At 40.2% G+C, this 17,721-nt stretch overlaps 1 protein-coding gene across 2 annotated transcripts in view; it reads left to right on the top strand.

Moving 5' to 3' along the window:
* Positions 1 to 17,721, top strand: part of prr16 (proline rich 16) — a 65,458-nt gene that overhangs the window by 21,374 nt on the left and 26,363 nt on the right. The window contains exon 2 of one of the 2 annotated variants that reach the window (XR_009062704.1): positions 3,260 to 4,328. Coding sequence is in view for 1 of the 2 variants with exons in the window: in XM_057831465.1 (XP_057687448.1) it covers positions 3,260 to 4,129 (870 nt within the window). In the remaining variant the exon portion in view is untranslated. Of the gene's footprint in view, positions 1 to 3,259; positions 7,657 to 17,721 lie in introns of those variants that run through there. The other variant, XM_057831465.1, reaches the window with a different exon arrangement.

Raw genomic sequence — 17,721 nt, 5'->3', positions numbered from 1 at the left:
TTTTCTGTCTAATTTAACAAATTCATTAAATTAGACACATGTAAAACAAATAAATTATGAATAAACAAAACATCTTAAAAAACGTTCTTACTGTCACCTTAACTTACTGGCGAACGGAGTTCGGAGGAGACAGCGGGTTTGGAGGTAGAGGAGGATACGGTGAGCCGCGTTGTTAGCCGTATTGTCAAGCCAGTTAAGGCACACCATACTCTATGATTTCGTTCTTTATTCCAATGGTAAGCGTCACCTTCTTCCTTTTTTCACCACTACTACAACCTGCACTAACCTTCTTGAGACCCATGATGATTTCTCTCACAAGAAAATCCGACGTGCTGCTGTCTTGTGGGAAATTAGTGAAATTGCGTCGCTGTCATAAATCGTCATATTTCGAGCATGTCGTCACATGTCGAGTAGGCGCCGAGTCAAATTTTATGTCGTATGTCGAAAGAATCGCATGTCGATGCGTTCCAATGTCGAGGTACCACTGTAGGAGAACAAGTATTTGATACACTGCCGATTTTGCTGGTTTTCCCACTTGCAAAGCATGTAGAGGTCTGTAATTTGTATCATAAGTTCTCTTCAACTGTGAGGGACGGAATCTAATACAAAAAAAACAAAATCATGTTGTATGTTTTTTAAATAATAAATTTGCATTTAATTGCATGAAATAAGTATTTGATACATCACAAAAATCGAACTTCATATTTGGTACAGAAACCTATTACATATACCAAATGTTTCCTGCAGTCCTTGACAAGGTTTGCAGCAGGTTTCCATGCAGATCTTCTCTAGAGCCTTCAGGTTTCGGGGCTGCTGCCGGGCAACACGGACTTTCAGCTGCCTCCATACATTTTCTATCGGGTTCAGATCTGGTGACTGGCTAGGCCACTCCAGGACCTTAAGATGCTTCTTACGGAGCCACTCTTTAGTTGCCTTGGCTGAGTGCTTTGGGTCATTGTCATGCTGGAAGACCCAGCCACGACGCATCTTCAGGGCTCTCACTGAAGAAGGTCCATCCTCCCCTCAATACGGTGCAGTCGTCCTATACCCTTGGCAGAGAAGCAGCCTCAAAAAATGATGTTTCCTCCTCCATGTCTCACGGTTGGGATGGTGTTCTTGGGATTGTACTCATCCTTCTTTTTCCTTCAAACACGACGAGCCGAGTTTAGACCAAAAAGTTCAATTTTGGTCTCATCCGACCTCATGACCTTCTCCCATTGCTCCTCTGGATCATCCAGATGGTCAGTGGCAAACTTCAGAGGTATCTGGACATGCACTGGCTTCAGCAGCGGGACCTTGCGTGCGCTGTAGGATTTTAATCCATGACGGCGTAATGTTTTTCCGATAGTTTTCTTCGAGAAATTGACCAGGTCCTGCCGTGTAGTGCTAGGCTGATCCCTCACCTTCCTCATGATCAGTGATGCCCCACGAGGTGAGATCTTGCATGGAGCCCCAGAATGAGTCAAATTGACCGTCAACTTGAACTTCTTCCATTTTTTAATAATCACTCCAACAGTTGTTACCATCTCACCAAGCTGCTTGCTTATTTTCCTGTAGCCCATCCCAGCCTTGTGCAGGTCTATTACTTTATCCCTGATGTCCTTACACAGCTCTTTGGTCTTGGCCATTGTGGAGAGGTTGGAGTTTGTTTGTTTGAGCATGTGAACAGGTGTCTTTTATACAGGTAACAAGTTCAAACAGGTGCAGTTACTTCCGGTAATGAGTGGAGAACAGGAGGGGTTCTTAAAAAAGAACTAAGAGCCGAAATATTTACTAGTTGGTAATGTATCAAATACTTATTTCATGCAGTTAAATACAAATTTATTATTTAAAAATTATACAATGTGATTTTCTGGATTTTTGTATTAGATTCCGTCCCTCACAGTTGAAGAGAACTTATGATACAAATTACAGACCTCTACATGGCTTGCAAGTGGGAAAACCAGCAAAATCGGCAGTGTATCAAATACTTGTTCTCCCCACTGTAGCTTAGGTGTTTACCATTTTACATTTTGCTCAGTGATTGTGTGTTGTCATCTTCTGTCCATTAGAAAGAATATGTTTCATACTCTTGTATAGTTTTGGTTTTTAAAATAGTTTTGCTTATGTTGTTTATTTTCCTTTTAAGACATTTATTTTGTGTACAAATATTCTGTCATTTTGTTCACTGACGAAATATATAGCCTAGCTGTTTTGGATTTGAAAAATAATGCTATAGTGTATAATGAAGGTTCAATGAATGCGCCTGCTAAACTAAATGCAGTTCAGATTGAGAAGATTGACAAGATTAAAATATGGCTGTAGTTGTACGCAAATGTTTGACTGAATTAAATCTTCAAACAAACTTTTTTGAATCCACAACAGTGCATTTTTCAAGTACAGTTCAGTAGTATTTATTTTGATTCAAATTTAATGTTTCATAATCGTTTTTCCTGTTTTTTCCCCCAAATCCAAGCCCAGTGGTAATGTTCAAAGTGTGGCTTCAAAAAAAAATACAAAAGCCTCAGATTTCTTTTTGTACCCCAGAATATTTTGGCCTATTGCACTAACGTACTGTAACTCATTGCCATTCATTTTAACTGGTTGGACTGACATTGAATGCCCATGTTGAAGTGCCATTGATGGTGCTAGGGATAGGGAATCATTGCTACCAACCCTCCCAGTCAAAATGTCAGCCAATGAGTTAACTAATTAGTAGCCATCGACCGTGATCAACGTCCGATCCGTATGGACTGAGGGCTGGCAGCGAATGCCAGCTTTTCCAAATGAATAGGCTGTCGATTGCTCTCGGTGGCACTGAAGGAGTAAATAGCGGCAGGGAAGTAAAGCTTCCGACGTGCATTTCTTCCTGAATTTTGTGTCCTTTCACCATTGCTAACACAAGCTATGAGTAACAAATGTCATTTCCATCCAGGATATTGTTGCTTTTGCTGCTTTTCTGGTGTGCAACGCTGAATGAGATTGTTGTAGTCCATCAATCAGCTTGAGTCTGTTAGGCTCACGGCCATCCCCATAAATTGCTGAGATATTTCTTTTTCTCCCCACGGTGCAGGTGTCAGTGTGATATCTCAATTGATTTTTAATCTCCTGAATCAGCCTCCTCAATCACAGTGTAGCCATTTCAATGTTACACTTTGAGCTTTTCAGTGCATTGATTAGAATGATGAGATGGAAGTTAATGCTCATTATTCCTTTTTTTCTTTTTCTTTTCTGGGGACGTTGATGTAGTTAATTATGTTACACATCCTCTCTGCTCCAGGTCGTCCACGATATTGACACCTTGACGTGCGACCTGCAGCTGGAAGAGGACGGCCTGACGGACAGCTCCAAGACGGACACGCTCAACTCCAGCTCCAGTTCCACCGCCACTACAACGACCACCGCGTCCAGCCTGGAGAAGATGAAGTTCTTCGCCGACGACTGCCTATTTACACCGCCGACCCCCGTCGCCCCTCTCCTCGCCCTTCCGCCCGCTGTGGTGACCGTACACAAGAAGGCGCACCCACCCTTGCCACCGCCCAGGCTTACCTCGACGAGAGCTGAGGATCACTGCGGGAAAAACCTGACTCATCCGACGTTAGTTCTGTCAGGGAATCTATCCAAGGCAAATGGCTCATCGTTGAAAAATGGTGGTGTTTTTTCATTGAAGCCAAACCGGGATTTATTCTCCCCGACATCGTGTTTCATTACTAATGATGGCGGGGTCCCGGAGTCCAGCCTGGTTCCTACACTACCCAGACCTATGCCCCTTCTCCGTCACGAAAAGAACAAGTGCCTAAAGGCCTCTAGCAGGGAGCCCCGCGAGAGGGACCGCGTCCGTTTCAGTGAGAAAGTCCAGTACCATGGCTACTGTCCGGACTGTGACCTCCAGTATGATGTGGATGACTCAGAGTTGCATTTGCAGGCCGAGCTGAACGACATGCGGCTCAGCCCTGTTCACTATTGCTCTCCTTCCTCTCCTCCTCCTCTCCCTCTCAAACTCATGTTGGAGAACGGCGGCATCTCGGTCAGCCACAGTTTTCCGCCCAAGGCAAGCACTCCCCCTCCTGCGCCTTGCGTACCTCCTCACCCAGGTTCCCTCAAACCTCAGAAAACAATCCTGCGCAAATCGACCACAACTACGGTTTGACGACAAGCCTGTCTTACAGACGCGATCCTGAATCATTCATAATGTTTTCTACTTAGTGAACGCCGTCTACGCCAGTCCAATTTTTCGGATTATTTAAGCAACAAGGCCGGAAAATGGGAGACCACGAAGGCGAAATATAACCGGAAGGAAGCAAGCGTCATGAATTCCAAGATGTATGCACTCAGATTCAGACATAGCGGTAAGTAACTGTGCTTGTGAAAATGTGTTGGTCAAATGGAGGAACAGGTTTGTGCACTCACACACTTGGCTCTATTAGGCTTGGGCAATGAATCGGTTCATTTCGAGTTTTTTACTGTGGACAATTTTAATAATACCGTGGTACCTCTACAATAATAATTCGTTCCAGGACCTTGTTTGTAAGTCAAAATGGTTGTATGTCGAGCAGGATTTTCCCATAAGAATACGTTATAAGTTTATTAATTCGTTCTACAGCCAAAAAACCTACTCTAAATCCTTAATGCTGCAGGTGCTATCGCAAATAGCAATACGCAGAGCAAAACAAATAAATTATTAATAAAAATCGGAAAAATAATATCTTAATAGTTAGAATAATAATAATAATACCTGTAATAATGTAACGAATCAAATCTAATTCGGCGGATTTTTGCATGGTGTACCTGAACGCACTGCGTGGCTGACTTGACTGAGTGAGGAACTTTTTATTATTACTTTGTTCAGCTGCGACGGACACTAGGCATGTTGTGTGGCGCAAGTTCTGAAATAAATGATTAAAAACCTGATGAAGTTGGCAATTTTTTTAGCGATGTTACAACAATAATAATTGTCATCTTGACTTGTAAAGACTGGCGAATGGAGGTCGGAGAAAGACTGTTGAGATCGTAGACATTCTACGGCCGCATTGTCGAGCCAGTTCATGGACACGCACGCACCACGCTCATATTTTTCTATAATTTCTATTTTCATTTCAATGGTAACCCTCACCTTTTTCCTTTGTTCAACACCTGCACTTACATTCTTGGAACCCATGTTGATTTCTCTCACAACAAAATCTGCCGTGCGCCCGTCTTGCAGGAAAACTAAGAAACTGCGGTGCTTTCTTCGTATTTTGAGCATGTTGTCGGATGTAGAAATGAATTGCGAGTACAATTTTACATTGGATGTCAAAAAGATCGTGTGTCGAAGCGATCGTACAGACACACATACGAAGTTAATTCGTTCCAGGACCTTGTTTAAAAGTCGAAATGGTCATATGTCGAGCAGCATTTTCCCATAAGAATACATTATAATTCCATTAATTCGTTCCACAGCCAGAAAACCTACACTAAATCCTTAATATATGCTGCTGGTACCATTACAAATGGCAATTACACATAGTAAAACAAATAAATTAAAAAATGGAATATAATATGATATGAATAATAATACTTCCCGTGATGAAGTAACGAATCGGGTTCTAATGTGGTGGATGTGTTTTGCATGCTGTACCTGAGCTCACCGCGTGGCTGACTTGACAGTGAGATAGGTGCGGTTGAGATTTTTACTTTCTCTTTTAATGTCCTGTGGCGGACAGTAGGGGTGTTGTGTTGCACAAGTTCTGAAAAAAATGATTAAAAACCTGACAAAGCTAGAGATTTCTTATTTTCTTTGGTGACGTTACCACGATAATAATTGTCACCCTTACTTATAAAGACTGGCAAACAGAGGTCGGAGGAGGACCATCAAGATCGTAGACATTCTACGGCCGTATTGTCGAGCCAGTTCATGGACACGCATACCACGCTCATATTTCTTTATCATTTCCATTTTCATTTCAATGGTAAGCATCACCTTTTTCCTTTTTTTCACCACCTGCACTAACCTTGTTGGAACTCATGTTGATTTCTCTCACAAGAAAATCCGCCTTGCGTCCGTCTTGCGGAACAACAAAGACTGCAGCGCTGTCATAAATCGTCGTATTTCGAGCATGTCGTCTGATGTGGAAATAAATGGCGAGTCAAATTTTGCGTCACATGTCGAAAAATACTGTGTGTCGAAGGGATCGTATGTCGAGGTACCGCTGTATTTTTTTTCTACTCTCATAACACCATGTTTTGCTTATGCACTAAACACCAAAAAGGCACCACTTTTTTTCTTCCTACATAGCACATGCATGTGATTGCTTGAAGGTTTTATCAATTAATGGCATTGACCGGCAATTAAGCAGCAAATAGCATGTGCAGAAGAGTCAGGATCAAAGTACCGTACTCCTTAATGCTGTAGTGAGGAAAATTTGTGACTTCAGAAAACCCATCTACGAAAGAGGAAGAATAAAGACAAGTATTTGAAGCTGATAGTAATGAAGATATCAAGTGTGTCTAACCCTGTGTGTCTCAATTACCCCCCCAGGAAGACAAGCACCCCCCTTTCAACTCTTTGCCCCCACTGTATATAGTATAATTTTTCTATAAAATTATAATTACACCTTTTTATAACATTGTGTCCTCTTTAATATTAAAGAAAAAAAGTAATATACAGTGCTGCTCAAAAGTTTGTGAACCCCCTCAACATTTTGGAATTTTCTATTATTTCAACCTGATTTCCTAATCAATCAATTCAGTAGTTTTTTGTTTTGTTTTTTTAACAGTTGTGTTGTCGAGACTAAATTAAATAGTTTTCATCAACTGATGTAGGTGCAAAATTGAACTGTTTGGTCACAACCAAAACCGCCATGTCTGGCGAAAAGTCAACACTGCATACCACCAAAAGAACCTTCTCCCAACAGTGAAGCATGGAGGTGGGAATGTCAAGATCTGGGCTTGCTTTTCATCCTCAGGACCTGGACAACTCCACATAGTCCAGGGAATCATGAATTCTGAGGAATATTGTCAAATCCTAGAACATAACCTGACGCCATCTGTTTTGAAGTTAAAGCTTGGCAGAAGGTGGATCATGCAACATGATAATGATCCAAAGCATTCCAGCAATACAACCAAGGAATGGCTGAAAAAGAAGAAGATTCGTGTTCTGGACTGGCCCAGTCAAAGTCCTGACCTAAATCCCATTGAAATGCTGTGGCGGGACCTGAAGCGAGCAGTTCATGCCAGACGCCCATCAAACCTCTCTCAACTGACTGCGTTCTGCAAGGAAGAATGGGCAAAAATCCCCCAAAGTAGATGTGAGAGGCTGATTAGTCACTACAGAAACCGTTTGGTTGAGGTAATCTCTGCAAAAGGAGGCGCAATATCCTATTAACTGAAGGGGTTCACATACTTTTGCACACATGATATCTGAGTTTTTCTTAAATCAACCACTTTTGTTAAATAAAGAATGACAATATAACTATTTCTTTTGTTTCAGTCCATTATTTGGAATGTCAGTATTGTGGATTTGGGTATAACTTAACATTTAATAAGGTTATTTTAGTTTTTTTTACAAAAAATCTGACCATCGCTGTGGGGTTCACAAACTTTCGAGCAGCACTGTAGATCATCTTACAATAAAGTGTAACTTTATTAACATTGTTTTGTTTGTGACAGTAAAGACTTGAAGTGCATTAATTTGCCTGAGGTACAAAAAAAAAAAAAAAAAAAAAAAAAAAAAAAAAAAAAAGGTAACATCCAAACTGTAAAAATACACTCAAGGTACATGTTTTACCATTTCATACCGAAAAATAAAATTTAATGAACAATAATAACGAATTAAAATTTATTAGCAACATAAACTCATGAAGACAATATGCCAGACAATTTGACGGAAAAAAATAAAAAATGAAGAGAACAGAAAAAGCGTAGTGTCATTGGACAGAGGGACAGTTTTTATGTTTGCTGCATGCGGTATCACCTCCTTTGCTATGGTGTGAGGTTATTTTGCACTGAGCAACTTGGTATGCCACCTTATATGATGCTAACAGTGTTCGCTGGTTTACTGATGTAACGCTGACGAAGCGGCACGATTGTTGGTAATATTCGGCAGATTTTCGCTGAAAAGGGTCAAGCGGCTTATCAATGTGATTGAGGTCTAATGGCTTTAAGTGACGTCTTAAATGATTTAGCTTCCTGCTGTCCACTGCAAACATTTTTAGACACAGTAAACAGACTGGTCTTTCCTCGTCTCGCAAAAGCCAAACGCTACATTCGCCTCGTCATATTTCGTCATCTTAGCTCTTCATATCTCCAGTGCTCTTTGCTGTGTGTTCTTGTTTGGTTAAAAAATACTGCACACACTCTTAAATGAGAGCGCCATTGCCACCCACTGAGTGGATGTGCAATTACACTTTATTCTAGGACAGCAAAAAAGTAAGTTCTCTACGTCACATGCACCACCGCTGGTATTGCTCTGCGCCCCCATGGGGACGCACGACCCACTATTTGAGAAGTACAGGTCTAACCTGATGCAACTGTTAAGAAATATTATCTAGGTGCTGATGAGATAAATGCCAATCTAGCAGGAAGTTATTCAATAAATTATTTCATGAGATTTAATTAATTTGACAAAATGGAAGTTTGAAAACTTTGTTTGAATTTTCTTTTTTTGTACTGATTGTCTCCTTAAACTAGGGCAGACATATATTTTAGGGCTGACTACCCAGCCCTGGACTCCCAAATTTGTCGCTTTGTGGATTTGTAACTTTATATGTTGGTGATTTGTGGTCTAGTTTTGAATTTCCACTCAGGCTTTCCTGCACAATAAGAAAACAAAGAAAGAAAACTTCCAAAAACTTTTTTAAGCAACGTTTTTAAGCAAGCACAACTGCAAACAGACCCCTCTCTGGTTGACTGGTGAGAAGTCTGTGTTCACCACAATGTTTGCCAAGTTTGCTTGTGTTGTTTAAAGCTCACCTGTGATCTTAGTATAGTGTATAGAAAATGAATGGATGGATGAATATTATTCAAGTGGTGACTCAAATATACATTACATAGAGCTAGTGGGCTGACTGTGCTAAAACTCAAAGGGTACCTGTGTCTATATGGAGCCTCCTGCGAAGTTATGTCAAAGAACCACTGATTAATTAATGATTTCATGGCACAAATAGGGAAACTTGCTTCCCTTGCTTTTCATATCTTAGCTGACACAAATATAACTAGAAAGTGGCGAGACGAGATTAAATCAATATTATAATGCACTAAGGAACTCTAATATGTTTGCTAGCTGTAGAAAATAGTCATTCAGCAGGCGAATCTGCCAGATGTTATTAAACATTTACAGTGGTGTGTTGCTTTAGATATATAACTAAAAAGTTATTGACAGCAATAGATGTCCAATCCATATGAACTGGAACAGTTCACAGATTGGATGTCTTTCGCAGTTAATGAGATAATCCTAGTTAGGGATGGGAATCGAAATCCGATTCCAATTCAGAACCGGTTCCGAGTGTTTTCGAGGCCTCGACATCACAATGAAAAAGCCTTAACGATCCCTTTAACGATCCCTAAAGAAGCATATTGCGTTGTGACGTGTCTTGTTGTCCAGACGCATCAAACTAGCATGGCGCCAAGAACCACTCGCTCCAAAGCTTGGCTACACTTCACCAGGAAAAAGGGTGAAAATGAAAGGTTACGATAGTTTAGCACGAGCGTTGCCGCCGTAAACATAACAATGACGTAGGTTCGAACGCTCGAAAGTGTGTCTTCACTTCACGAGGAAAAATTACAACAAAGCGACTTGCAGTCATTGCGAGATGGAAATAACTACATCGGGAGGGAATAGACTGCACTGTCCTCACCGAGACGCTAAAGCTCAGTCCTGGCTATACAGCTAGCTAAACTCCCAAATGACGATGCAGAAGACGTTGGTATAATTTGCTGACTTTATTCAACCATCACTTGAAACTAAGAATAGAAATGAAACAAATAAATTTCGTCCCCAATAACAAACAGGTTCGCATCAACGTAAATCAGCGATGATTAGCTGCTAACACAGTCATAACAAACAGTTAGCATGCGTTCGCTAGCATTAGCACATCGTTTAAACCACTACACAACTGGATTTAAGTGTCCGATCGCGAGTGGAAACACACAACAACAACACAGAAGATGATACATACAGGCGTTGGCTCTGTGGATATTTTACAAACATTAACAAAGAACGTAGGCTCGTGGCAGTGTTTCCCTTTCTCACTAACTCGCTCACTGGCTTGGATGCGGCATTTCTTCTTCTTCGCGCTCTTCTTCGCGTGAGGAAGCGCAAGGGCGCCACCACTTGAGCGTGAAAGCGCCATAAAAACTAAAAGGCATGCATTTCAATATACTGGTAAATAAAAACAGGGGTCCCCAAACTACGGCCCGCGGCTCCATATTTGGTCCGGCCCCCTGAACAATTCCAGAGAGCATTTTGAATTTTTTTTGTTTTTTTCTCCCTCAGTAGTGTTATTTATTTCCTGGCCTTTTTCAGTGAATAACTCAGAGAGGGTTATTTGGTTATTATCTATTTAATTAATAGTGCTATTATTATTTATTATTATTATATTATATTATTATTTTCATTTCATTTACTTTTGTTCCGTGAGGAATCCACAGAGGGTTATTTGATTGTGGCTTTCTGAAAAACAATATTTTTTTTACATTTACGCACTCCTGCAATCGTCACACTTTTTCTGTTACAAACTGACCCCGGCCTCTCATCAGAGAAGGGAAAAGTTATTTGGCCCTCACAGGAAAAAGTTTGGGGACATTGCCGAAGGCAGAACAACGACCTATATGCCAAAATATACCAATATTTTTTATTTCTATTAGAAAAATGTTTCAATAAAATGTTACACTTTCTTGTGCATTTGCCACTTATTGCCGCAGTTAACATTGAGGCTTTGGGCCTCTTTTGACCTCGTTGTGAGTTTGTAAGGTTGTGACTTCTGATTAAACAAACTTGATGCCAATCAAAATTTTTGTTCTTCTTTTTCCCGAAATTAGAATCGATAAGAGAATCGATAAAGAAGCGAATCGTTAAGCAATATCGATAATGGAATCGGAATTGTAAAAATCGTATCAATTCCCATCCCTAATCCTAGTTAATATGTTTGAAAGAATACTGTCTCAGTTAGATGTACTCACTATTAGGGATGGGAATCGAAATCCGATTCCAATTCGGAACCGGTTCCAAGTGTTTCGAGGCCTCGACATCACAATGAAAAAGCCTTAACGATCCCTTTAACGAGTCCCGAAGACGTATATTGCGTCGTGACTGTCTTGTTGTCCAAACACACCAAACTAGCATGGCGCCAAGAACCACCCGCTCCAAAGTTTGGCTGCACTTCACCAGGAAAGAGGGTGAAAATGAAAGGTTACGATGGTTTAGCACGAGCATTGCAGCCGTAAACATAAGAATGACAGCACGTAGGTTCAAACGCTCGAAAGTGTGTCTTCACTTCACGAGGAAAAATTACAACAAAACGACTTGCAATCATTGCAAGGTGAAGATAACTGCATCAGGAGGGAAGGTGGAGATAACTGCGTCGGGAGGGAATAGACTGCACTGTCCTCACCGAGACAGCTGTACAGCTAAACTCCGAAATGACGATACAGAAGACGTTGGTATAATTTTCTGACTTTATTCAACCATCACTTCAAGAGTGAAACTAAAAATAGAAATGAAACAAATCAATTTCGTCCCCAATAACAAACAGGTTTGCATCAACGTAAATCAGCAATGATTAGCTGCTAATTCAGTAATAACTAAACAGTTAGCAAGCGTTCGCTAGCATTAGCACATCGTTCAAACCACTACACAACTGGATTTAAGTGTCCGATCGCGAGTGGAAACACACAACAACAACACAAAAGATGATACATACAGGCGTTGCCTCTGTAGATATTTTACAAGCATTAACAAAGAACCTAGGGTCGTAGCAGTGCTTCCCCCTCTCACTAACTCGCCCACTCGCTTGGATGCGGCATTTCTTCTTCGCTGTAAGAGCGCTCTTCTTCACGTGAGCGCGTTCTTCATCGCGTGAGGAAGCGCAAGGGCGCCCCCACTTGAGCGTGAAAGCACCATAAAGACTAAAAGGCATGCATTTCAATATACTGGTAAATAATACTTTAACAGGGGTCTCCAAACTACGGCCCGCGGGCCGAATACGGCCTGCCCCGACATTTGGTCCGGCCCCCTGAATAATACCAAAGAGCATTTTGATTTTTTTTTTTTTTTTCAATAGTGTTACTTATTTTCTGGCCTTTTTCTGTGAAGAACTCAGAGAGGGTTATTTGGTTATTATCTATTTGATTAATAGTGTTGTTATTATTAATTATTATTATATTATATTATTATTTTTGTTTTATTTACTTTTGTTTCGTGAAATATCCAGAAAGGGTTATTTGATTGTGGCTTTCTGAAAAACAATAATTTTTTACATTTAGGCACTCCTGCAATTGTCACACTTTTTCTGTTACAAACTGACCCCGGCCCCTCATCAGAGAAGGGAAAAGTTATGCGGCCCTCACTGGAAAAAGTTTGGGGACCCCTGCAAGTTTAACACATATTGCTAACTGCAGACCAACGACCTATGTGCCAATATATACTAATATTTTTTATTTCTATTAGAAAAATGTTTCAGTAAAATGTTACACTTTCTTGTGCATTTGCCACTGATTGCCGCAGTTAACATTGAGGCTTTGGGCCTCTTTTGACCTTGTTGTGAGTTTTTAAGGTTGTGACTTCTGATTAAACAAACTCAATGCCAATCAAAACGTTTGTTCTTCTTTTTCCCCAAATTAGAATCGATAAGAGAATCGATAAAAAATCGAATCGTTTAGCAATATCGATAATGGAATCGGAATCGTGAAAATCCTATCAATTCCCATCCCTACTCACTATAGACATGTGTCTGTAATTTATGACAACGCAAACTGTTTTCAAATGTGAGGCCCAATTGCTCTCTTACAAGGAATTCTGTAAATCCTGCTCTAGATATTAGACGTACGAAATCTGTCATTTACTCGATTTGATATGAATACCAATTCCATCTAGTTTAAGGATAATTGCTTCCTGAGTTGTGCTCGGTAATGCGTTGTTAACAAAGGCGGTAAGGTCATCCGTTCTCATCTAGATGGCAGATGGGGTGGAAAGCATTCATTTCCTCATAAAGCCCATGCAACACCACAACTTAGCATTAGCTTTCATGTTTAATAGAGCTGCTGTGCTTGTGCGTGAACTCTTTGTGCATGTGACTTTCTAAATGGGGTGTGTGCGTGCGTGTGTATAAACACATGTCCAGCGGGCCGAGTTGGGTAGACAGCATCCCCTGGAGTGGGCTGAGAATAGTAGCACCTTCCTTGCGGAGATGCCCTTAATTAGCTGCATTAGTCTACAGCAGATAACGCAAAGGCCCTCACACGACCTTCGTGCTGACATCAGCCCCGACTCAGCGACAACCACTGCACATTTTTCATCATAAACGAGGGGCGAGGAAAAGAATAAATGGAATTTGCATCATGATGGCGCCACAAATGTGGGGCAAATGCTGTGTCTTTTAGGAGCTGCAGTGCATTACATAAACAATTTTCATGTTAATGTTCACCTACATCTGCTGTCTTATTTGTCCATCTGCCAGCATGATTACGCAAAAACCACTGGGCTGCTTTAAAATAAGTTGAATGGAAAGATGCAGTGTGGCCTGAATACATTATGTACTCATCACGTATGTGCAGGAATGGATCATTCCAGAATTGAAGGATTTTTTTTTTTTTAAATCTTGAAAAATAAGTCTCCACTTTTATGATTTTCTGTACATATTCATCAATCATAGGCAGAGGTGGGCAGTGTATCCAAAACCCTTACTCATGAAAATGAAGCATTACTTCAAAATAATATTACAAAAGTAAAAGTAGTCATCTAAAAAATTAACCAAGTACAAGTAAAAAAGTTATGAAAAGAATACTCAAGTAATGAGTAACATTGAGAGTAGCTGCTTACAATATGCTTTTTTTTTTTTTGTTCAAAGAACAATTGTATTTTTTTCTCAGCACAACATCATCCATATGAACTGTTATAATTATAAGGCACTAGAACCAATTACTTGACCATATTAGGCAACAAAAACACACAAAAATCATGAAAGTTCGACTAGAAAATTCTAGAAGGGAGAAATAATTTCCTACCATGAAATTAAAACTATTATGTCTCAGTTTTTTTCTATCGGTGTCAAATAAAAACTGGGAGAGAGGTTGAATCTATGTCAAAAAGTTAGATGTTTTTTCGGCGCATTAAACACGCCACATGATTGAACAGGCCAGAGTGATCTTAGGAATTCTGACTGCTACATCTGATTGGTATAATGGAGTCATGTGATTATTATTGCGATCTCGCGGTTGGTGAAACTGGTCGAGCCATTGTGGGCATCTCTAGCAAAAATAAAGTAAAATCTAATATGAGAAGAAAAAGGAAAAATGTAACAACTCTAGTGTAAGGGAAAAAGATAGTTTCTTCCCCACAAATTTACTCATGTAAAATGTATGGCTCTTAGATGTACACATTTCTCAAAATTTTACTCAAGTGAAGTGAAGTGTTTTAAACAATCAACAGCTTTATTAACATATTTTACTGATACGGATGCACAGATCCACATTTTTACACTTCTGACCCAATCCCGTTTAGGGATGTCCTGATCACATATTTTGGCCCCTGTGTCCGAGTCACCTGGTTTTTATAACCTGACCAATTTCCGATCCAATACCGAAAACCGCATTTTTTTTTTTTTTTTTTTTTTTTTTTGTACAAAAGTTCCAAACATGTTACAATACTGTACTGTTTACAGTACTTCCACTTTTTCCAGGAGTGTTGTGGAGTATAAAACATACATATTTTCGTTTCTTTTGCCAATGCCATTGTATTTCTGGGTTATTTTGTTACTTTTTAGCCCTTTACCTTTTCACCCGATTCAGATCCTCTGAAACTGGCGCCATCGGCCCGGTTTCCGATCACGTGATCGGATCGGGGAAATCCCTAATCCCGATACATGAGGATATCTGTCTATATCAATACAATAAAATTCATATTATTCAGGCCTCGCTGTCTGAAAAATTCAGGCGAGCCATGAACAATTTTTGAAAGGTGGGATGGAAAATGACCTCCAATTCTGGAAAGATCCCTATTTGAGCTGCTACTTCATTCAGTGATGATTAAAGATGTCCAATTAATTTAAACTGGAAGGGTAGGCAGTGAATAGTGTTTCCGCGCCATTGACAGCGGTAGATGTACAATCCATTTGAACTGGAAAGGCTGGCTGTGATCATTCTCTACCAGCCTCTACCACATGGGTGGGCAAACTATTCCAACAAGGGCTATAGTAGGTGCGTGATTTTGTTCCTACCCATCATGAGGACAGCCTTTCACCAATCTGGTGTCTTACAAGTGCAATCAGTTGATTGCAGTCAGGTGCTTCTTGTTTCCACTGAAACCTCATTGGTTAATTTCTGTGTGCTGAATCAGTAGAAACAAAGACCAGGACCCACTGCGGCCCTCGAGGACTGGTTTGCCCCCCCTGCTCTACCAGGTCAAATTAATTGGATGTCTATAGCCATTAATGGTTGAGAAAACCCAAAACAGCTTCATTATATCTTATGGGATACATTGTAGTTAATACTAATCGGGCTTTCCATGAGTCAGGCAGCAGTAGCAAGGTCTCCCACCTTCAGACAGGTGTTTCCACATGTGCTGTTGTGGCTTTTAGTTCCTCTACAAGGTCAAGGGGATGGCGGTCACTGCCAAAACGGACAGGTGCAGTACTTCAAAGACGCATCAAAGCTTATGTTTTTTTCCTCTGAGGGTGGAAAATGTCCAACTGCGCCATCTGCTCAGCACTGGCAGTACAGTACAGCCTCCTCCAGTGTGTGAGGTCTGCTCAGAAATGGCCTCTTGTCACACATTTGCAGACATTTGCATGACTCTCATTTACACATACTAAGCCCACCTTGTACTATTTCTGGATAATAAGTCCGCTGGACTGGTGTGTTCCCACTGACACAACTCACACAGCAAACTCACTCACTTGAGATGAAAAGAGCAGCGTGTTCTACAGAATGGCATTCAGCCAGTGTCATTGATAGGCACAACACATACACACTTTGGCTGTCTTATTAGCTCATGTACTAGTCAGTGGAGAGAGGAAATTGACACTTTCCTTTACAGCATTGCGTCACTAGGCTCACTACACAGGAAAAACACTTAAAAGTCGAGATTGAGCTCTGTTGTTTGTCCTTCTCAGGTCAGCTCTGAGTTACTGACAGAGGAGACAGCGGCATTTTTCTTTCTTTTAGTTCCAATTGATCTTCTGTACATTCCCAACTTGTAGCACATTAGAGTGTTGTGAGAGATCATCAGGTTTTCTGTGAGAAATCATCCAGTTTCACTTCATTGGTCCCAAAATTATGTCCGAGGGGCAAAGCAGGTATCTCGGAAACTACTGAAGTTTTTATTCTTATTTGAAAGACAAATTTTAAAGATTTGTAAATTCTGTGACCGATTTCACTAAATGTTCAATATGTGCGCCACCTGTTACACGGCACATGTCAAGTCGATTGTCAAGTTGTCACGCAGTCTTCCTCTTTAAATTTTTGGTAACACGTCCAATATTGGTGAAATGTTTCCAAATTTTCCATTGTGCATGCTGCACAGTATTGGGTGACTGTATAATAGCATTCAAATACCCAAAATAAAAAAACAACAACTTTATTTTGGAAGTAAATGGCATTTCTCAACCTGAAGAGAGAAAGATATGAACTATAAAATATACCGTATTAGCCCGAATATAAGACGGCCGTGATAAGACGACCCCCTCTTTTTCAAGTTTGAAAAAATACTTTTTGAACACCGAATTAATTTTCATACAGAAAATAATTACAGTACATCTGAAACAAATCATTATAACAATATATTTGAGAGGAAAAGCATGTCATTTTGCCTCATTCATATCTTAATATCTGAACATTTAAATATGTAAACTAAAGTGCAATCACATTCATAAATGAATGAGTTGGAAATAAACCAATCTATTGTGATAAAACAACAAAATTGCAATAACTGCATTAACTATCAAAGTGAAGTCTAACTGTAACTGTAGTCTTGAAACAAATCTGAATAAGGAAAAACATTGCAATAAAATAATGCAAACTGGTTAAGCTAGTAGCTGAGATCTTTCATGATAGAACATCGCTTCAATGATATCTGGCGCCATCTACGTCGTGAATGGGGAGAGTATCTGAGAGCTGTCATAACAGAACATCGCTTTGACGCTCATGCTGCCGAAACAGCTTCTCACTTGAGAATGAATGACTTTAGAGTACTGTGTACCAATCTTAACGATAAATAACACATTTGAGCCTTTGGTTGTAGAGCTACCGAGGCGTCTTTGGCCAGATCAAAGCTACAAACCTGTCAATAATCGTTAACTTTAAGTACCAAACGCCAGCTCCACTGGTGACCAAGAAAAACAGTTTGGTCGCACTGCTTAGCTTTAGTGAGAGGCTGTAAGAGCATAAAGCAGAAAAACAAATATATATTTTTTTTTAAATTAAAAACCCGATCCTTTTCACCCGATTCTGATCCTCTAAAAAATTGCCCAGTTGGCCCGATTTCCGATCATGTGATCAGATCGAGACATCTTTTACGAATAAGATGTGGTCATAGTGAGTCAACCAAAGTCT

This window comes from Corythoichthys intestinalis, chromosome 3 (genome assembly GCF_030265065.1).
Source record: "Corythoichthys intestinalis isolate RoL2023-P3 chromosome 3, ASM3026506v1, whole genome shotgun sequence".
Lineage (NCBI taxonomy): Eukaryota > Metazoa > Chordata > Actinopteri > Syngnathiformes > Syngnathidae > Corythoichthys > Corythoichthys intestinalis.
Note: the sequence above shows the minus strand (reverse complement) of the source record. Positions and strands in the feature narration are given on the sequence as shown.